This window comes from Hypanus sabinus, chromosome 18 (assembly GCF_030144855.1).
Source record: "Hypanus sabinus isolate sHypSab1 chromosome 18, sHypSab1.hap1, whole genome shotgun sequence".
Lineage (NCBI taxonomy): Eukaryota > Metazoa > Chordata > Chondrichthyes > Myliobatiformes > Dasyatidae > Hypanus > Hypanus sabinus.
This window is the reverse complement of record NC_082723.1, coordinates 15,760,387-15,783,679: the sequence shown is the minus strand read 5'-3', so window position 1 is coordinate 15,783,679 and position 23,293 is coordinate 15,760,387. Positions and strand designations below refer to the sequence as shown.

General features: G+C 45.8%; 1 protein-coding gene across 2 annotated transcripts in view; it reads right to left on the bottom strand.

Moving 5' to 3' along the window:
- The window catches only part of LOC132407354 (adenylate kinase isoenzyme 1-like), a 186,550-nt gene extending 163,789 nt beyond the window's left edge, over positions 1 to 22,761 (bottom strand). Inside the window, exons 1-2 of one of the 2 annotated variants that reach the window (XM_059993717.1) lie at positions 22,279 to 22,761; positions 2,350 to 2,536 (exon numbers count right to left, since the gene is read on the bottom strand). In XM_059993717.1, the coding sequence (XP_059849700.1) occupies positions 2,350 to 2,536; positions 22,279 to 22,338 (247 nt within the window). In that variant the 5' untranslated portion in view covers positions 22,339 to 22,761. The remainder of the gene's footprint in view (positions 1 to 2,349; positions 2,537 to 22,278) is intronic. The other variant, XM_059993716.1, reaches the window with a different exon arrangement.
- Positions 22,762 to 23,293: the final 532 nt, after the last annotated feature.

The following is a 23,293-nucleotide window of genomic DNA, read 5'->3' as shown; positions in this document are numbered from 1 at the left end:
TTCATTAATGTAAATATTTAATCAGCCAATCATATGGCAGCAACTCAATGCAGACACGGTCAAGAGGTCAGCTGTTGTTCAAACCAATCATCAGGATGGGGGAAGAAATGTGATCTAAATGACTTTGATCGTAGAATGATTGTTGGTGCCAGATGGGGTGGTTTGAGTATCTCAGAAACTGCTGATCTCCTGGGATTTTCATGCACAACAGTCTCTGGAGTTTATAGAGAATGTTGCAAAAACCATCCAGTGAGCAGCAGTTGTGTGGGCAAAAGCACCTCGTTAATGAGAGGTCAGAGGAGAATGGCCAGACTGGTTCAAGCTGACAGGAAGGTGACAGTAACTCAAATAACCACAGGTTACAGCAGTGGTGTGCAGAAGAGTGTCTCTGAATGCACAACATGTCGAACCTTGAGGTGGTTGGGCTGCAGCAGCAGAAGACCATGAACTTACAGAAATACACCTAATGGCTACTTTATTAGGTATCTCCTGTATTTAATAAAGTGTTAGATACTGGAGATAGCTAATAAAGTGGGAACTGAGAATGTTTTCCTACCTTTATTTGTGTCATTGACAATTACACTTTCTGTATGTTCATCCAAGCTTGAAGCTACCAAAGAAAGAAGTTGAGACACCGATGCTGATTCTGTGGCATTCAGCTTGTTACCTTTTTGCCAACAGCAAAAATGCCTACTGCCCATTTCCTGCCAGGCACTGTGTTGTCTTATCCACAGTAATGTGAGCTTTTAAAATGGCAAAGCTCAACCCCAAGAGAAAAGATGGCATCTCCAGCAGTTTCATTCAGGAGAGCCCAGCGCAATGGAATCAATTCCCCTTTTGTTCAGCAGCCTTTTGGTTGAGGAGTAGTAATTGTTCTTCAACCTGGTGGTGCGAGTTCATGCCCCGAACTCGGCAGCAGATGTGTTGTCGTGGTTGAGAAGTCAGCATGACTGATACAAGTCTCACCATTCTTCCTTTCCCACCCAACAGCAGAGCTGCTGTCTCCTGTCTCCAGTGGCTCCGGAGCAAGGCCGACCTTTGGTGCTGCCTGTGAGGATTTTGTTCTGTCTCCTTGTATCTTCTGCTGCTGCAGCAGGGCAGCATCTCTACTTCGTCAGGAGTCTGCGGAGAGTCGGCATGACATCTAAAACTTTGACAAACTTCTATAGTAGTGTAGTGGAGGGTGTATTGACTGGCTGCATCACTGCCTGGTATGGAAACACCAATGCCTTTGAATGGAAAGTACTACAAAAGGTAGTGGATTTGGCCCAGTATGTCACTGGTAAATTGAATATATCTACATGCAACGCTGTCATAGCAGAACTGCATCCATCAGGTAGAAGGTACAAGAGCCTCAGGATTCACACCACCAAGTTCAAGAACAATTACTACCCCTCAACCATCAGGCTCTTGAACAAAAGGGGACAACTACCCTCACTTGCTCATCTATTGAGATGTTCCCACAACCAATGATCTCACTTTCTCAGGTTCTTGTTTATTTTTTGCTGTTTATTTATATTTACATTTGCACAGTTGGTTGTCTTCTGCACTCTGGTTGATCTTTCACTGATCCTGTTATAGTCACTATTCTATAAACTTGCTGAGTATGTCCATAGGAAATATGAATCTCAGAGTTGTATATGGCAACATATATACATAGAAACATAGAAAACCTACAACACAACACAGGCCCTTCGGCCCACAATGTTGTGCCGAACATGTCCCTACCTTAGAAATTACTAGGCTTACCCATAGCCCTCTATTTTTCTAAGCACTTTGATAATAAAATTTATTTTGAACTTTGAACATCCCTATGGGTCTTCATCCCACATCCCAAACATGTGTAGGACGTCGGCTTAATTGGCCACTACAAATCGCCCCTTGTCAGGAGGTAGGTGGTAAATTCAGAGCTGAGTTGGTGAGCATTTGGCTAAAATAAAATGGAATCAGTTTAGAATGAGTGTAAATGGATTAGTGTAAATCATTAGTGCAGTGTAAATTGGTGTAAATTCATGTAAATCATTAGGGTGAATGGATTAGTGTAATTAGTGTAAATCAGTTTAGGACTGGGGAAAATGGATGTGAGATAGTTGAAGTATACTCAATGGGCTGAAGGGCCTGACTTCATGACATCCTCCTTTTCCAACCAAGAAATTAAAAGGCACTTTCAGAAAGACTGGATCTTAAAGCAGTTAGGCAGGTTGGACTTGGTTCTGATTTACCCACATGTTGCTCCCTCCCCAGCTCTATGACTCTCCTTTCCAGACAATCAACCACCAGCCTTTCCAAAGCAGGCTCAGATCCCCCCCTCTTAAATACAACCACAGACTAATCGTTTTGCTCATTCACCTGCCCGCAATATTGGCTTCTTCCCCTGCCCACCGTTGATGGGGGGTAACGGTCGACGCTCCTGAGAGATGAAGGTGTCCCACTTCACCTTCTCTGGCCCTCCGAGCTCCCGGACTCTCTGCAAACATCCCTCCAGGTATTCCACAGGGTCCTCGGGCCGATAGTACATCAGTCCCGTCAGCAAGCTCTGTGGGCGAAGAGTAGAGGTAAACATCCTGACAAGTTCAACTGAAGACAGAGACATTGAGAAATGGTTTGGATCGAACTCACTTTGACTCCCTCTGGTGCTGCTCTCTTCAGAATACAATGACTTTTACAAATTGAGGGCTTTAACCTCCACAACCAAAAGGGCTGTGTCTTTCCAATGTCACAATTCTTTATCGCACAAGTTTCAAATGATTCAACTTAATATCAGAGAATGTATACAGTATACATTTACTCTTCACAGACATCCACCAAACAAGAAACCCCATTGGATGGAAGCATTCAAACCCCGCCTTCCCTCCCCCGTCTCACAATTAGTAGCAGAAGCTTCGACCCTCCCCTTCCCCCCGTCCACCTCCACTTCAGTTGGCCCATCATCTCCATACCTGAAGCAGTTTTCCAATTCACCCAAACATTCCCACTCCTTGTGAATCTACATCCAGCACCTTCTCAGATAATGCACCAATACTACAGAAAACTATTCTCACTTTCTTGCGTGTAATTCTTTGGTCAGCTTGTGAAGGGCTACTCCTAGCAGCCCTCCAAACACTATTGTTAACGCTAATTTCACACAGACAAGGGAAGTCACGGTAGCATAGTGGTTAGCACAACACTTTCTATTACCAGCGTCCCGGGTTCAAGTCCCATCGCTGCCTGTAAGGAGTTTGTGTGTTCCCCTATGACCACATGGGTTTCCTTCGGTTGCCCTGGTTTCCTCCCACAGTCCAAAGATATACTGGTCAGTAAATTAATTGGTCATTGTAAATTGTCCTGCGATTAGGCTAGGATTAAATCAGGGGATTACTGGGTGGCGTGGCTCAAAGGGGCAGGAGGGCCTACTCGTTCTGTATGTCAATAAGTGAATAAATAAAGTGCCATATTTCATCTATAAACTGCTAGCCCCATTTAAATCCCATATGACAACAATAACAGGAAGGAATTAGAAATTTCGTCAGTTCAAATCCCTAATATAACAAAATCAGTGAATGTTAGAATTCAGCAGGTCAGGCAGCGTATGAGGAAAAAGAAAGAGATAATGCTTCTGGTTCATGACGTTATGAACTGAATCATCAACTGCTTTTCTCTCTCTACGGATGCTGCCTGACCTGTTGAAAATTTCTAGCATTCTCTGATTTTATCTCAGATGTTCAGCATCTGTTGTGTTTTGATTGTTGCTTACTGTTCTGGGCCAACATCGACCTAAATCACATTCAATTCAATTCAAGGAATAAGCAAGGACCTCTTACTAATATGTCATTGATATGAATTAAGCACTGAGCTGAGCTCTGGTTTTGTTGTGATCTGTTACGTGGCCTAAGCGAGGGATTCCCAACCTTTTTATAGGCCATGGACCGCTCAGAATGTAAGTGGCAGATTCACAGACAGCAAACTACCCCACCAGCAGTCTGGGCGAAAGGCTTCATCAGTTAGCTGTCCCTTGTAACACAAAGACACACTAGCACAGCACGAGCTGTCTGCTCTCGCAGGTTCTCCACAAGCACCGAACCCCACCAGAGACCTGATGCACCATCAATAACTCCAGGAGACTGGAAGTGAACGATAGGCTTTTATTAACAGCGAAAAGGGAGCTGTCCAGACAGGTATACATGGTTTACCACAAAACCAGATGAGTTGGACAGCCCGTTTCCTTGTAATTGAGGGAAAGGATATTCCTCCTCCTATTGCTTCTGTGAGAAAGGAAAGAATTCCTCCCAGAGGAGTGCTGCTCCCTGTTTTGTCAGGACCTCTCTACATTCTAACCGTAAAGCGAGCTTCTGCTCCATCCCACCCCACATTCTACCCGTCTCCACCCCTATTGGTCTCTTAGGGACACAACGGGATTGCTAGACAGAGGTTTCCGAGTTCCAGGAGATTTGTACATAATGAATGGTTTTAATATTCATTGTACCAAGAATTGTACACGGTTCAGGGATGTCATGGCATCAAACCCCAATATAGGGCACTGAACGCAGGGCTACCAATCTAACAGTGCATGTCTGCTGTGCATAGGCATCTTAGGTACCCATACTATAAATTTGCTGACGATACAACCATTGTAGGTGGAATCTCAGGTGGTGACGAGAGGGCGTACAGGAGTGAGATATACCAACCAGTGGAGTGGTGTCACAGCTGCAACCTAGCACTCAACATCACTAAGACGAAAGAGCTGCTTGTGGACTTCAGGAAGGGTAAGACGAAGGAACACATACCAGTCCTCAGAGGGATCAGAAGTGGAGAGAGTGAGCAGTTTCAAGTTCCTAGGTGTCAAGATCTCTGAGGATCTAACCTGGTCCCAACATATCAATGCAGTTATAAAGAAGGCAAGGCAGCTGCTATACTATATAGGAGTTTGAAGAGATTTGGCATGTCAACAAATACACTCAAAATTTCTATAGTTGTACTGTGGAGAGCATTCTGACAGGCTGCATCACTGTCTGGTATGGAGGGGTTACTGCACAGGACCAAAAGAAGCTGCAGAGCTTGTAAATTTAGTTGGCTCCATCTTGGGCACTAGCCTACAAAGAACCCAGGACATCTTCAAGGAGCGGTGTCTCAGAAAGGTAGCGTCCATTATTAAGGACCTCCAGTGCCCAGGACATGCCCTTTTCTCACTGCTACTATCAGGTAGGAGGTATGGAAGCCTGAAGGCACATACTCAATGATTCAGGAACAGCTTCTTCCCCCTGCCATCCAATTCCTAAATGGACATTGAAGCTTTGGACACTAGCTCACTTTTTAAAAAATATACAGTATTTCTGTTTGTGCGCTCTTTAAAATCTATTCAATATACATAATTGATCTACTTGTTTATTTATTATTTTTATTTTATTCATTATTATTATTTTCTCTGCTAGATTATGTATTGCATTGAACTGGTGCTGCTAAGTTAATAAATTTTACGTCACATGCCTGTGATAATAAACCTGATTCTGACATACATACCTCGTGCTTTGGCATAAGTGTGCGTGTGTGCTTGAGGAAATGGTACAAATTTAGTAGAGTACACACTTTACAGGTTTGTGCACTGGGATCCACTTGTGTCGCATGGTGTGTTTGTGAATGTGTAAATTTCTGTTAGGTAAGTGTTGGCATCTTTTATTACCTTGGTGATCTAAACACAGCAATGATGCTCTTCCACAACAGTCTGTGAGCCAGGACCCCAAAGTTGGGCCACCGGTACCATCTGGGGGGATTCTTATGGTGATTTTTGGCAAGGTATACACCCCTAGTGCTAGAAAATATGTGATAGCATTGCAGCGGTGGCTTTCTGTGAGGGGGGACTGGGACTTGCACCTCCATGTTATGAGAACCATGATCCCATTTTGCTTTGCCTATGATAAGATGAATTATGCCAGGTACCTGTCCCCTCACTTTGTTCAGATGATGAACCTCCCAGAGAAGAAACATTCTGTGTGTGAGGCCTTCAAGACAGGCCAATTCTCAGTGCAGCTGTCAAGTAACAACCCCTTTGGGCAGATCCCTGTGGACCAGGCTATTGAAGCCACAGTAAACAAAGACACACAGACTCCTGGAGGCACATGACGGTTCAGCCCGAATGCTGCGGCTATCGAGCGTTACTACATAACAACTGAGCACCGCAGTGCATTCCTGGGACAGTTAAGAAGATGGTGCAAGGCAACAAATCAGAGCTTTGTCATGCGGAGCTACAGCGGCCAAGAATCCAGAAAGATGAGGAAGCAGTTTCAGCAGTGGTTAGCCTCATACATGAATGGGTCAACCCATCTTCAGAGAAGCCTGAACTCACTAGCATCTCTACGGCAAAGGCAGCCCCCAAGGACCTGGCCTCCGACCTGATGAAGGCATATGAGATTGGTGAGCAATGCTATGCAACCTTCAAGGATGACAGACTAGAGGAAGACCCACCAGCAAAGAAATTCCATGACCCAATGAAAACCAACAAGCTGAAAACATTCAGTGACATGTCAGAAGTGAAATCAAATGGGAGGGCGATCATCTTGAAAGCAGACAGGTCTTTGTTTGGATGCATCATACTGATGACACAAGGGGGCCGTCTACGTATGGAGGATATCCTTTCTTATCCCCTTGGACCATTGCCCCGGGCCTTGTCCACATCAGAAGGATTGCTGAGAAAGACAAATAAAGCCGCAACCTTGCAGAAAAATGCAGCAGTGGAAGAGCAGCTTCCAGGAAACTCTGCTACAGCGGTTGATGGAATGAACTTGATCCAAGGAGTGAAAGGTGCTCAGGTTGCCACAACAGTTCTGGGTGAGGCTCCGAGGGAAGGCAGTCAGAGTAGCAGAATCGACGTTGTGTTCGACACATACAAGGAGAACTCTACCAAGAATAGTGAAAGATCTCTACAGAATGAAGAGACTGGTCATGAGTTGCAAGGTATCACAGGCACACAGATGGTGAGGCAGCAGAGGAGCTTCCTGACCAAAGTCAGTAGCAAAAATAGTCTCATTAGCTTCACAGTCCATGAATGGATAGAGAGCCATTTTCTCCATAAAACTAACAGATGCTATAACAATGTTGTCAATAGCAAAGTAGATATTTGTACTACTTTGCCCTCCGGGAATCCTGTTGAGGTGACTAGAATATAAAAGCAAGGCTGTAATTATGAGGCATTGGTCAGATCACATTTTGGAGTAGTATGAGCTGTTTTGGGTCCCTTATTCAAGAAAGGAGGTACTGGCATTGGAGAGGGTCCACAGGATGGCTACTAGAATGATCCTGGGAATTAAAGGGTTAACGTATGCTGAGCCTTTGATGGTCTTGGGCCTGTAGTTGCTGGAGCTGAGAAGAATGAGGGGGGCTCTCATTGAAACGTACCGAATATTGAATGGCCTAGATAGTGGATGTGGAGAGGACGTTTCAAATATTGTGGGAGTCTAGGACAACAGAATAGGACATCCTTTTAGAAAGGAGGTGAGGAGGAATTTCTTTAACCAGAGGGTGGTGAATCTATGGAATTCATTGCCACAGCTTGCTGTTGAGGCCAGACCATTAGATATATTTAAAACAGAGGCTGATAGACTCATGATTAGTAAGGACGGCAAAGATTATGGGGAGAGATTAGAAGACTGGGAGAATAAAGCAGCCATGATTGAATGGCAGCAAAGTCTTGATGGGCCAAGTAGCCTAATTCTGCTCCTGTCTTTTTCCCTGATGTCCCCCACAAACCCCCTCTTAAACTACATCCTCGAGATTAGTTCCCGTCTGATGAGGAGAAAAGATTCCTGCGGTCCGTCCTGTCTATATTCCTCATAATGTGATATACCGGTTCTCATCCCAATGAAGCCTGAAGAACAACAAGAAGAAAATTCCGTTCACCTTCAGTTTGCCAACCAGCCTTTTGTAAGGGGCATCCTCAAACTCCTTCTGTGCAGCTCTTTCGATGTTTCTGCTGTCCCGTCATTCAATGCAAATGTAAGCGATTCCCTGGACGGGCTTTGTCTGAGCCTGTACGCAGGGTTGCTCAATGGCTTCACTTGTTCCTGTCGGGTGGCAGGCACCTGCGGGAAGCCGAGTCAGCAACATGAAAAGAGACACTATGGTCCACCTTGTTTGTGCCAACCAAGATTCCTATCTAAGCTTGTCTCACTTGCTCACGTTCAGCCCAGATCCTTTTAACCCTTTCCCATCCAAGGACCTGTCCAAGAGTCTTTCAACTTTTGTTACGGTAGCTGCCTGTACCACTTCCTCTGACAGCTCATTACACACACAAACCACCCTCTGGACCAGGTTGCCCCTTGGGTCCCTTTTAGATCTCTCCCTCTCATTATAAAACTACTGCTGTCTAGTATTTGATTACTTTTCCCTTGGGTTACAGAGACAGCTGGTCATTGACTTCAGAAAGGAGGATGGGGGTGGTGGTGGGGGGGAGGGACATACATGGCTGCCTACATCAATGCTGTTGATGTTGAGAGGGATGACGGCTTCCTGTTCTGAGGTGTGAATATCACTAATGGCCTGTCCTGGCCCAACCCCACTGATGCCAACACCTCCCCTTCCTCAGGAGGCTAATGGAATTTACAATGTTCCCGTCAACTCTTACCATTTTAGCTTATAATCGAAGCACCTTAGAAAACATTCCAGTAAATACAAAGTACACTGCAGATGCTGTGGTCAAATCAACACGTCCAAACAAGCTGGATGAACTCAGCAGGTCTTCAGCATCCGTTGAAATGAGCAGTCAACGTTTCCAGCCCAGACCCTTCGTCAGGACAGATTGAAAGTCCTGACGAAGGGTCTCGTCCCCAAAACGTTGACTGCTCATTTCAACGGATGCTGCCCGACCTGCTGAGTTCATCCAGCTTGTTTGTCCGTGTAGAAAACTTTCTGCATGGATGCACAACGGCTTGGGCTGGCAACTGCTCTGCATGTGAAACCGCAGGAAGTTGTAGACCCAGCTCAGTGCGGCACAGAAACCAGCCTCCCCTCTCACTTTGGGCAGAAGATGCAAATCCTGACAGCACATACCACCAGGGTCAAGGACAGCTTCCATCCCGGCATCAGACTCTGGAACAAACCACTTGTATGATAAGATGCACTCTTGACCTCATCTATCTCATTATGATCTTGCACGTTACTGTTTGCCTGCCCTGCATTTCCCCTGCAACATTTACATGTCATTCTGCATTGTTATTGTTTTACCTTGTTCAACGCACCGTGTAATGATTTAGTCTGTACAAACAGTATGCAAGACAAGCTTTTCCCTGTATCTTGGAACACGTAACAACAACAAACCTTTCACTGTATTTCCATCATGATTTTAAACACCTCCATAATGTCACCTGTCAGTCTCCTATAAAGTCATAACTTTGTGCAAACCTCTCCTCAAGTCCTGGCAACGTTCTCATAAATCAGCTTGGCACAACTCCCAGCTTAATGGTGTCTTTCATATAACAGGGTAACCAAAACTGTACGCTATACACCATTGCTACCTCAATGACATGTACAACTGCTTCATGGCAGCCCAGCTCCTATACACAACGTCCTGACTGGTAAAGGCTGGTATACCAAATGCCTCCATCATTGAACTGTGACTCCACTTCCAGGGAACTTTCTATTCCTATGTTGTTCTGTTCGAAGTCAGGAGTACAATAGTCCAATTCTGTATCAGTCTGGAGTAGTATCCCCAGTGTTGTACGGTAGCATAGCGGTTAGCGTAATGCTACTACAGCGCCAGCAACGGGATTCAATTCCCATCGCTGTCTGTGAGTAGTTTGTACGTTCTCCCCATGACCACGTGGGTTTCCTCCGGGTGCTCCGGGTTCCTCCCACATTCCAAAGAGGTACGGTTAATTGGTCACATGGGTGTAATGTGACAGTGCAGGTTCTTTGAGCTGGAAACGCTGGTGAGCATTCTGCATCTTTAAATACATAAAATAAATAAATCAAGAGTTTGCACTGGTGTCCTGATCAATATTTATCCCAGATGGAAACACAGAATTGCCATCAACACACCTGGTCCCAAGGACTGTCTGGGGCAACTTGCTGTATCTTTTTAAAAAGCCGAAATATTCCTTCAAAATAAGCAATCTGTGGCCACAAGGCCTGTTGAAATGCTACGAAGTTGTAAATGGTGCCAGAAAGAGTGGCTGCTTTGATCATCCTTCGCAGTAAAGAACTTCTTGACTCACCAAGCTCACCAGTCACTCATTTAAGTTGAGCACAGCAAAATAATGGCAGAGGAGAAACCTAGGTGGGTATCACTAACAAAAGAATAAAAATGTGCTAAGTTATTGTGTCCTGCCAGGCAGGGAATATTATAGTCCATCTTCTCAATTACAGCTTTCATCTCCCTGGCTCTGAAAAGAATATGCCATCTGCCCATCTCCTTCCATTACTTTCCAAGATGATTCAGTCGCCTCCTCTTACTCATAATGAGGGCCAGAGATTTCTGCCAAGGGGACGTCTTAGCCTTCAAATTGATCTTAATGGAGCAGACTGAAGAGGTGGTCTGCTGTCTTTTGTGTGTTTGCTCGCGGGCGACGGAAAGCTCTCATGCAGGGACAGTGAGCATTTGGTTAGGCAAATCAGTAGCTCGCTCTTGTGATGGCAACAGTATGAGATTAAGGCGGTGCATGTACACGACCTCAGTAGACTGCACTATGAGTACTCAGTGTGCTTTGGTCTCCAGACTGGAACAACACACTGTATGTTCACTGCATTTATTCTTGGCTTGATGGGAGACTGAGATATGTCCTTACACAATGGAACTTGGAAGAATAAGAGGTGGTGAAGATTTAACCAACTCAGAGAGACTTTGATGGAACAGATTCAGTTTTCTCAAGTTGGAGAATGCATAACCATGAATCCCAGCCCTGGGAGAAGGATTTGGCCATTTAGACGAGAGGAAATTGTTTCACTCTGTGGGTTGTCTCTGGCTGTGAATACTCAGACACTGAGTATATTCAAAGTTGAAACTGCTAAATTTATGAACATTGAGTAAATCAAAAAATGTAGAGAACAGGCAGGAAATCAGATGGGGCACTGCCTGAGTCAAGATCTGAACAAGGAGCAAAGCAGGTGACTCAATGGGCTTCACTGAGGACACTTACACTAGATGCAAGGGAAGCTGGGAATAACCCAGGAGGGATCAAAATGGGACAGTAACAGAAGTGTGTGGGCATCTAGGTTGCTACAGGGTTGGGCAACAGTTGGGAGTGCAGTTGGGGGGGGGGGAGGGGAGAGAAATTAAAGCCACAATGACAGAAGGAAAGAGAAAACATCTAGACCAACACCACAGGACGACCCATTAGAAATGTCAGATCACGTGCTTCAAGCTTACGCACACTTGTTTATCTCCATGAGTTCCAAATATGTTTAGAGCATACATCCATGGTTGATTGACTGATTTTCCATTGTCTCAATGATGACATATAAAGCCTGTGTAGGAGAGCTTTTAAAGTGGAAGAGCCATTGCACTGGGTAGGTTCACTCTCTTGAACCGAAAAGTTGGAGCTCCTGGTTCAGCGGTATAAAGTTGTCACAATGGGGTCTTTCTTGGTTGCAGTCGATGACTATGACTTCTTCCGCACCTTGTCATGCCCTTCGCTATCCCTGGTGTGATCGGGACATGCCTGTGCTAACGTGTGAACTCAGCTCTGGCAGACTGAGCGGATGAGATCAACAGTGAGATCCAGCAGCCAGGAAGGCAGTTTGCAGTAGACAACGGTTGGTGAACTCCTACCCTGCTGAACTTTGGGTGAAGGTTGATCTTCCACCTCAGTTTGTTCGATCTGCATCAGGCACAGAAATTCCTGACATTGAACGTCCAGCCCCTAATGGCCCCATGGTCCACCAGCCAGCTTTCTCATTGGGAGTTTGTGCATTGAGAGTGCTCGAAGAGCTTCATTCAGGATCGTGGCTTGTAACATCAGAGTGAGCCCAAGTATTTGGGAAGGTATAGGGAAACACTAAGTGGAAGGACATCAGGATTTCGTAGTTCAGCAGGCAAGCAGAATGCTTTCCTTCATTCAAAGTAAATTTATTATCAAAGTACATCATATACATCCCTGAAATTCATTTCCTTGTGGGCATACTCAAGAAATCCATATAGAACAACAACCATAATAGAATCACTGAAAGTCGTCACCAACCTGGACGTTCAACCAGAGTGCAAACAACAACAAACTGTGCAAATACAAAGAGAAAGAAATACTAACAATAAATAAGGAATAAATATGGAGGAAATTAGATGAAGAGTCCTTGAAACTGATAACATTTCAATGATGAGGCAAGTGAAGTTGAGTGAACTTATCCCCTTTGGTTCAAGAGCCTGATGGTTGAGGGGTAATAACCTCTGGTGGTGTGAGACCAGAGTCTCCTGTACCTTCTTCCTGCTGGCATGCCCAGGGTCATGGGGGTTCCTGATGATGGATGCTGCTTTCCTACACCAACACTGTGTGTAGATGTGCTAAATGGTTGGGAGGGCTTTACCTGGGATGGACTAGGCCCTATCCATTACTTTTTCTAGTATTTCCTGTTCAAGGACATCAGTGTTTACACACCTGGCTGTGATGCAGCCAGTTAATATACTCTCCACCACACACCTTCAGGTGTTATCAAAGTTTTAGATGTCATGCTGAATCTTCACAAACTCCTAAGGAAGTAAGGGCATTGCTGTGCTTTCTTTGTAATTGTATTTCTTCATAATAACCAAGATAAAGAATTTAAGGGCAGAAAAAATTATGCTAGAATTGTACAAACACTAGATATACCTGTAAGTGGTCCTAGCCATTCATTTCATTACAGATTACAGAGAAAAATGTGCAGAGGAGACTTACGAGAATATTGCCAGCACTGAAACGGCTGAGCTGTGAGGGAAGAGGGCAGCCCAGTAGGTTAGGCTTTACAGTGCCAGAGATCGAGGTTCAACTCCTGCCGCTGTTTGTAAGGAGTTTGTATGCTCACCCGGTGACCCTCTCGGTTTCTCCAGGTGCTCTGGTTTCCTCCCACATTCCAAACGTTTACAGGTCAGTAAGCTGTCAGCATGTTATACTGGGGCTGGAAACATGGCGACACTTGTAATCTGTTCCCACCACATCCTTGGTCCCTGTTGCTCATTGACGCTAACTATGCATTGCACCGTACGTTTCGATGTACATGTGACCAAAAAAGTTAATCTTTAATCTTTACATTAGTTGGGCTAGTATTGTTTGCTTTAGTAAGAAAAAGGCGAGTTAAGGTTTAGCTCTGATGCATAAAATTTTGAAAGACTGAGATACGATAAATAGGAATATCCCTGCTCCCTTAAGAGAGGAGCTGACAACCAAAGTGACAGAGATATGAGTGGGTAGAAGGCTTAGCAGAAAGATGAGGACAAACCTTCACCCAGGTGGTGTGGCTCCAGAAACCCTCATTTGAAAAGTACTTGGGTTAGGACCTGAAGAGATGTGACCTGCAAGGACATGGAGTATCATGAAACTTGAGAAACAGGCCCTTCAGCCAACTCGTCCATGCTGATCAAGTTGTCGACCTGAGATCGTCCCATTTGCCTGTGTTTGGCCCTTATCTCCTGAAACATTTCCCATCTATGTACCTGTCCAAGTCTGTTAGATGCTGTAACAGTAATTGTGGGTGGCAGGGTGGAGGTGTGAGGTGCTCCTTCCCTCCGCAAGCCTGCAGGACACCCTTGGGCAAGGTGTAGCACCTGCTTACTCCTGCCCCCCCGATCAAGGTCACGTGAAGCCACAGGAGCTGGCGGTGGATGGTCATATGAGCAACTGGTGCACATCACAAGTCCTGGTTATGTGACGACTGACACCAGGCAGACAATCTCTAAAGAGTATTGATAATGGCTGGTGTCCTCAGTCTTGTAAAGACACTGCCCAGATGAAGGCAATGAAAAACCACCTCTGTAAAATAAAATTGCCACGAACAATCATGGTCATTGATAGACCCTGATTCATACGACATGGCACATAATGAAAGACGGAATTCCTCCCATCCCTACCAGTGCCTCTGGCAGCTTGTTCCATATAACCACTACCCTCAATGTGGAAAAAATCTATCCCTCAAGTCCTCTTTAAATCTTTCCCCTCTCACCTTAAATATATTCCCTCTTCTCCCTGGGAAAGAAAAGACATTATCTTTGCCCCTCAATTTTATACACCTCTATAAGGTCACCCCTTGGCACCCTGTGCTCCAGGGGAACTCTCCTGATCTGGTCACAGCCAAGAGGAAAATGGAAATTAGTCTGAATTGGTTTTTAATTGAATAGCCTCTGTTACATAATTTCTTGGATTCCAATGATCATTCGCAGTCATCTGGCTCTGTGCAGTAGGATTTAACCCCCATGTTTATTAGAACCAGGTTAGTAGTTTCCCCAGCAAGCTGTGCTGGTAATGCCAAATCATAAAAACTCTTCATAGTTTTAACTGAGCAGTAATAACCCTGTCCATTAAGGTGCAGTGCTTTGCACATCTGACTAATAGTCATTTACTAAGACTACTATTTCCATAACTACAGTGCTGGCATAAGTACATATATATAGCTAGGGTGCACTGTCTTATTGCAGTTTTATGTATTGCACTGTACTATTGCCACAAAAAAATTTCACGACATATGTGAGTGATGATAAACCTGATTCTGATATGGTTCTATACTGTGGACTGACTGGGAAGGGGGCAGGGAGAGGGGAACCATGGTTGGGAAAAGGGAAAGGGAGGGGGGAGGGACCAGGAAGCACCAGAGGGACATTCTGTAATGATTGATAAACCAATTGTTTGGAATCAAATGACCTTGCCTGGCATCTCAGGGCTGGGTGTTGTATCTGCACCCATGCCCATTTTTTTTATACAAATGTAAATGACCTGGATGAGAAAGTGGAGGGATGGGTTAGTAAGTTTGCTGATGATACAAAGGTTGGGGGTGTTGTGTATAGCGTGGAGGGCTGTCAGAGGTTACAGAGAGACATTGATAGGATGCAAAACTGGGCTGTGAAGTGGCAGATGGAGTTCAATCCAGATAAGTGTGAAGTGGTTCATTTTGGTAGGTCAGATATGATGGCAGAATATAGTATTAATGGTAAGACTCTTGGCAGTGTGGAGGATCAGAGAGATCTTGGGGTCCGAGTCCATAGGATGCTCAAAGTAGCTGCATAGGTTGACTCTGTGGTAAAGAAGGTGTACGTGTATTGGCCTTCATCAATAGTGGAATTGAATTTAGGAGCTGAGAGGTAACGTTGCAGCTATATAGGACCCTGGTCAGACCCCACTTGGAGTACTGTGCTCAGTTCTGGTCACCTCACTACAGGAAGGATGTGAAACCAATAGAAAGGGTGCAGAGGAGATTTACAAGGATGTTGCCTGGATTGGGGAGCATGCCTTATGAGAATAGGTTGAGTGAACTCAGCCTTTTCTCCTTGGAGCGACAGAGGATGAGAGGTGACCTGATAGAGGTGTACAAGATGATGAGAGGAATTGATCGTGTGGATAGTCAGAGGTTTTTTCCCAGGGCTGAAATGGTTGCCACAAGAGGACCCAGGTTTAAGGTGCTGGGGAGTAGGTACAGAGGTGATGTCAGGGGTAAGTTTTTACTCAGAGGGTGAGTGCGTGGAATGGGCTGTCGGCAACAGTGGTGGAGGCGGATATGATAGGGACTTTTAAGAGGCTTTTAAATAGGTACATGGAGCTTAGAAAAATAGAGGGCTATGGGTAAGCCTAGTAATTTCTAAGGTAGGGACATGTTCAGCACAATTTTGTGGGCCGAAGGGCCTGTATTGGGCTGTAGGTTTTCTATGTTTCTATGTGCCACCCCACCCCCCCATCCCTGGCACTTCTCTGTCACCTGTCGCACACCCCCCCACAGTGCTACACCATCACCATTCTGCAGATCCTTTGCTCCCACCAGATTTACAGACTTACTCTCCGCTCCATGTTGACAAATACAGTACTGTGCAAAAGTCTGAGGCACTCTAGCAATGTACAGAGTTTGCACCGCGCTGTGGGTCAACGTACGTGTGGCCAACCAGAGCTTGGAGAGCAGCATTCTCAAATTCAGCAATCACACACTACCACAGGTATGCTGGCATCGTCAAGGGAGCTGCTTCTTGAAAGGCACAATAACCTGCTGGCTCTCTTGGGTGTTTGTGAATGATCTCTGGAGAGCAGTCTGAGCACTCAAGTCGAGTATGATGTTCTCCTGAGGGGTCATTATCTTAATGGAGAACGCCCGAGGAAGCTGATGCGAGGGCAGCCATGACAGAGCAGGGTCAGGGTCCAGCGGCCTGGAATGCAAGACAACTGGGGACCCTTCACTGCCGTTGTGACATGTCATCATCTTCCACCAGAGATGAGGTCTTAGTTGGATCACTCCTTGTCTGGAACCTACCCCTTGAGCTTACCAATATGGGTGACCCCATCAGGAGCTAAGCTCCAGACAGCATTGAACTCAAGCCTCTCCACCACGACAAAGTGATCATCCTCGAAGAAGATCTCAGGGTACATTATCCAAAGGAAGTAGGGGAATTGGTCATGACTAATATTTATCCTCAACCAGCCAGCATCATCAATCAGGTTAGTGGGACCTTTGTCAGGGGCTCAGAGAGTCATGCAACTTAGTTCACACCATTTATAAAGCATGGAGGCACAGTAGCACAGTGGTTAGCATAATGCTTTACAGTGCAGGCGACCGGGGTTCAATTCCCATCACTGCCTGTAAGGAGCTTGCATTTTCTCCCTGTGACCATGCAAGTTTCCTCTGGGTGCTCTGCTTTCCTCTCAGTCCAAAGATGTTCTGGATGGTAAGTTACTTGGTCAACTTGGGAGTCCTCGTGAAAGATTCCCAGAAGGTTAATTTACAGATTGAGTCTGTGGTAAAGAAGGCAAACGCAATGTTAACATTTATTTCAAGGGAAATAAATATTAAAACAAGGAGACAATGCTGAGCCTTTATAAGACACTAGTCAGGCTGAAAACAGTTTAGAGCCCCATTCTCAGAAAGGATGTGTTGTGATTGGAGAGTCCAGAGGAGGTTCTCAAGGATGATTCCAGGAATGAAGGGGTTAACATATGAGGAGCATTTGGCAGCTTTTGGCCTGTACTCACGGGATTTTAAAAAAATGCAGGGGTTTCTCATTGAAACCTACCGAATTTGAAAGGACTAGATAGGATGGATGTGGAGAGGCAAATCAGCAAATGGTGAGGGTATCCAGAACTAGAGGCCACAGCCTCAAAACTGAGGGCCAACCCTTTAGAACAGAGGTAAGGAGGAATTTTTTTAGCTGGAGAGCCGTGAGTCTGTAGAATGCTATGCCACAGACTGCAGCAGAGACCAAGCCCATGCGTATATTTAAGACGGAAGTTGATTGATTCCTGATTGGCCAGGGCACTAAAGGATATGCAAGAAGGCAGGTGTATGGGGTTGAGTGGGATCCAGGATCAGCCATGATGGAATGGCAGAGCAGACTCGAAGGGCTGAATGGCCTAATTCTGCTCCCATGTCTTATGGTCTTTGTAAATTGTTGGATGATCAGACTGGGATTAAATTGGGGGATTGCTGGATGGTGCAGCTTGAAGGGCCAATTCTATGTTAAATCTCAATAAATAAGTTTACACCAATCTAACATGAATTCACAGTCAAAGTAAACTAATTATTAAAGTATGTATTTATGATACCTTGCCATCCATTTTCATGCAGGCACTTACAGGAAAATAAAGAAACACTCGAATTTAATGAAAAACCTACTCTCTTCACATTCTTAACCACTCTTCCAGATTCTGTCCTTCATCTGCAGGCGAGTGACATGTTGGTGGTCATTTGGGATGTGGGAGGAATCCAGAGCATCTGGGGAAATTTCACGCAGCCACTGCATGTAAAATACACACAGACAGCACCGAGTTCGGATTGAGCTGTGGGGTATCTGTAATGCTCTGCCCGAAATAACTGCACGTGTCCATCCTTCAACAGTACTTACTCAGCTTAATCAGTAAAAAGCTGCCTAAGACAGAAGCTTTAAAGTATAATTTCTCCGATTTCTCCATTCTGTTTTATATACAGAACCATTAGTTCATTGAGTGCCATGTCGAATGACGTGGGCGATCATGGTCTATCCAAGACCATGACTGTTCCTGGCAAATTTTCTCTACAGAACTGGTTTGCCATCACTTTCATCTGGGCAGTGTCTTTACAAGACGCGTGGCCCCAGCCACTATCAATACTCTTCAGGGATTGCCTGCCTGGCGACAGTGGTCGCATAACCAGGGCTTGTGATGTGACCAGCTGCTCACAGGACCATCACAGAGCAGACTTTTTTTAAAAAAAGAAACGTTCCTGACATGAAAGTACCTTATACAAAAAGCCTGCGTCAAGGATGGAATGTAACAGGAAGCTCCTAAATAGGGTCTCAGCTTGAAACAATGATTGCTCTTCAAGAAGGCACATTACACTTGAGTTGAGGCAGAGCACTCTCCAATTAAAGGCTGCTGCTTGTTACAGCCAGCGCTACTGCACACCGGGGCTCCCCGTAACTCCGAGCATCATCCTGTGCGGAGGAAGGGTCCCCCAGAATCCTGGCTGATGTCCCACTCTCATCGGAGCAGCGATTTACACAGATGATTGTGACAGCCGCTCGCCCAACACCACCCACCGCACACTAATCTCGGGCATATGCTCCAGCAGGGGACACTTGGAAGGCGCTACTTAAATTCAAATATTTCACCCTGAACGAATGCCAAAGGAGCAGGAAAATTCACTTTCGAAATCCACAGCTGTTTAGCTCGGCAAAGCCGAGTGCTGGAAAGAGCTGGAAGGATCTTGTTTTGTTTGCATTTGCCTCAGAGAGTAGATAGGTTTCCCTCAGCCTTGCACCGCGAATCACCAAGCCACAGGAAGGATAACATGATTCATTACGAACTGGTGCATACGGAAACATTCATGACACATTAAACTCTCCATCAGAGAGAAAATTTTAAAAAAGAATGTACATTCACCCAAAAAAATCTGCTGCAATCATTCATGTTATTATAACAGCACATTTCAACATCATACACACTTTATCAGCACTTCCTGAATCTGTTAACTGATGTTTCCACCTCGTTTTTTTTTAAATTTCCCTTTTTTATTAAGTTCCTCTTTGCTCATTTTTTAAAAATATTATCTCTGCTGCAAGAATTCTGCAAATAGAACTCAGTGGACTCATTGATTTCTGACCTGGTCAGCCATTCTTGCCGTGACCAACTGGATTTTTAGGAAGATGTTTCCTGCTTGGCATTGGTGTCTGCAGTGCTTCCAACAGCGCCCCGGGGTCGGCTGCAGGATCGTCAGCCGGAGAGCGCGGCTTCACTCCCTTAGCCCTGGTCCATCTCCTGGTGGTCTCCCCGCCAGCCCCTGCAGCTTCTATTTGGGTTGGTCGGTCCCCCAATTTCTGTCCTTCACCACCCCCAATTCAGCCGCAGCCAAAAGCTGCCCCCTTTTCTGCCTCTGGTGGGCCTCCGGAGCTTTGCTCCAGTCTCGGAGTAACCTCGGCCCAGCACCCTACCTCCACAGGGTGGTTGACGTTCCTCCGGTCAGCTTCTCAGATATCGGTGAATGAACTACTTTACAGGGCGGACTATTTCATCACAGAGCTCTCCTCCCTCTCCCAACTCCACACATGCACGCACAACCCCTCTGTCATGGAAGGAGTATCATACTCACTCACTCACTCCATCTCCCGTGTTGCTTTGTAGAGCCAGTGAGATTTGCTGCAGTTCCTCAAAAGATATTGGCCCTTTATCTCCAAGTTTTCGTTCAGAGATTTATGTTTTATGCAACTAGTTACTGCATTACGGCAATAGGAAACTATAAATTTACAATTCGATTCAATAGACAATAGACAGTAGGTGCAGGAGTAGGCCATTCGCCCCTTCTAGCCAGCACCGCCATTCAGTGTGATCATGGCTGATCATACACAATCAGTACCGCGTTCCTGCCCCCTCCCCATATCCCTTGACCCCGCTATCTATAAGAGCTCTATCTAACTCTCTCTTGAATGCATCCAGAGACTTGGCCTCCACTGCCTTCTGGGGCAGAGCATTCCACAGATCCACCACTCTCTGGGTGAAAAAGTTTTTCTGCATCTGTTCTGAATGGCCTACCCCTTATTCTTAAACTGTGGCCTCCAGCTCTGGACTCACCCATCAGCGGTGTGTCCTAATCACTACAAGGCTTCTGTTCATTCTCATACATAGACCATCCAGAAAAAGCCCTCGGCACCACTGGGCACATCGACTGGAAGAAGCACTGGCACAGGAAAGCAGCAACCATCATCGGGGACCCCACCGTCCAGGCCATGCTCTCTTCTCACCAGGAAGGAGGTACAGGAGCCTTGGGTCGCACACCACCGGGTCTAGGAACAGTTATGACCCCATCTCACTTAACCATATAACAATTACAGCACGGAAACAGGCCATCTCGGCCCTTCCAGTCCTTGCCGATCTGACTCCGCACCCTATGGGCTCACTTTCAAGAACTCTGCAACTCATGTTCTCGGTATTTTTAATTTTTTTTGTATTTGCACAGTTTGCGTTGGGTATTTGTCAGTTTTTGCATGTAATTTTTTCATTAATTCTATTGTAATTCTTTGCTCTACAGTAAATATGAATCTCGGAGTTGTAAACATGTACTTTGATAATAAACTTACTTTGAATTTGAAATCGCAATGTCTAATTCAACAACTCGGACTGAAGGAAACTCCTTGCAAGCAAATGAAACACGGTACCCTCTGGCCACGTTGTAGCACATCCGCTTGCCAGTGTGGCTACTGACCTACAGGAACGCTAACACGCACCCACGGCCATCAGACACAATAATTAACGGGAATTCCAGGACTTCAGTGGGCAGGGACTTGTTCCTTTTCTGCAGTACACAGTCTAACAAAAGGGACAGGATATTCCGAAATGTATTCCACCATTGGTCATCTACTGGACCCTCAGAAACACAAGCTAGGATTGCAATAAAGGCAACGTCACTAAGAATCAGCTTCAATTTCAGTTCACCGCGCCAGTCTCAGAAATCTTAAAAGTTATTCGTGTTTTACCCCTCATTCTTTTTGAGGTGATGCCCTAAGAAAGCTTCATACAGGGACCCGGAACAATCGCCAGGACTTCATTAGCCACCCGGTGACCAGCTAGAAACCATCAACTGCGGGATCTCTGGCCACTGCAGCGTCTGGATGGTTTTGGGAGCAGCCAAGACGCTCTGCATTTAAAGAAGCAAATTGTCGTCAGGTGTTCACTTCCAGCCTCCCCACTTATTAGATGCATAAGACGAGGGAGCGCCAGTGTTGTCTAAGGGGATACCCCCCCCCCCATAAACGCATTCTCAATTTTGCAAATATATTTACGGAAAGATTGACGAATCAGAGTTCAGGTGAGTCAGGGGGACGGGGAGGCGAAGATTTCTCTTCGGGAAAATTAACAAAGATGTTCACAATCATGAGTGGTGGGTGGGGCAGAAGGGGAGAGCAATGTGGGGGGGGGGGAAGAGAGGCATACTTCTTCCATTTAAGGGAATTGAGGGTTTCTTCCGTTCAGTGGGTCACTGGGTCTGAAATCTTCAATCTGAGCTGAAGGATAATATATCCCTGCGGAGGTACGGGGTTTGTGGGATGATTTGGAAAGCCAAGAGCTAGTACAGGACGGATGGTTCAAATGACCTCACTTTGTTGTGTCATACTGTGATTGTTGAAACAATGGGATTCAATTCGAAACCACAACAGTATACAAGATGTCTGTGTAGATTGGTTAAACATGTCAAGACATACTTTAACCGAACAAATCCCAAACTAGAGTACTACACTTAGCAAAGATCCAATTTCTCTTGTACTGGAAGAATTCCAAAAATAATTGGGGGAAGGTTCAGTATTGCGCTGACGTTCAAACCAGCAGTTTACAGTAATTAAGAACAGCCCCAGCGATGAGAGGAGACCATTCAAAGGCGACGCGATACTATGAAGAGTTAAAATAAAAAGCCAAACGGAGCAGCAACATCCCCTGGCGTACAAACTATAGAAGCCCCTGACAGTCGCTTGCTGGTGCTGGTTTTACACTCTGGAGAACAGTCTCTCCAAAGCACGCTGACCCCTCATGGTCTCTTTGAGACAGTAAAAAAAATGCGTCTAAAATTATGCATTCTTTAAAAAAAATTGTTCAGCGATTGTACCATTACCATTAAGAGACTTCTCCACCTTAAAGTAAACCAAGACTCCGGCCTCCGCGCCCTCGCTCCTGGGGTTTCCAGTCGTTATCTTACCTCGAACAGCAGAGGTATCTCCCGCTTGTGCAGGTAATCTTTGGCATCCCCAGAGTTCATCTCCGCCAGGTGACCGAGGCCTGAAAGTGTCCAGTGGAAGGGGACACGGGTCTTCGCTGCTGCTCGCTCTGCCGTCTTGCATGCAGTCTGTCCCAGTACAAGGCAATGCAGCGTCAAAGTCTCAAATGTTTATTGTGTTGTTGGCGAGGATCCTTCAATAAAAGCAAATCCAAGCCTTCTCCCCAGCACAATTAAAACTCAGATCAAGAAAACACGGCTATCGAAACAAACATTGCTGCAAATCCCAATGACTCTGACTACTTTTGCAATTTCCCTGCAGCTTTCTGTAACTAATAAACGGCGACTTCACCTGGGTGTTCTGTCCCCTCCTTCCCTCTGCATCCGGCACTGAGAACTAAAAGCACGCACATGCTTGCTGTTATGGTCCCACCGCTCTGTGAGCTCAATGAGCGAGGCGCCTTGGACGGTCCCTCCCAGCTCGCTGCCCGGGGTCCAAACGCCCGCCGTCTTTCCATCCAGTACTGACAATGGCCTCCGCTGAGCTGGAGGGGCGGAGTCATGAAACGCATTCATTCATTCATGGGGTTACAGAGGATGTAAAATTCCTTCAGCCTCCTGCAGGTGGAGCGACAAAAATAGTGTCTGAGAGGGGGAGAGTGGGGGGGAGAGATAGAAAAAGAGAGGGAGGGGACTTAGAAAGAGAAAACATGAGGAGAGAGAGAGCCAAAGATGATCTGCCTCAGTTGGTGAGACGTATTCCCCCTGGGGCTGAGGCAAATAAAAGGGCTCCATTAGTCTATGGGGGAGGGCAAAAATAAATGCCCCCACTCACCCGGAGAGGGTATTCATAAGCGATGCTTTCGCTCTGGTTCTTCTTTGCTCGTACGGTTTGTGCCTTACTACACAGGTACACGGCCCCAGCACCCAGGCAAGAACAGGAGGCATTTCAATGTGATTCCGCCCAGCCCTGGGGGCACTATACGTTGCAGACCAG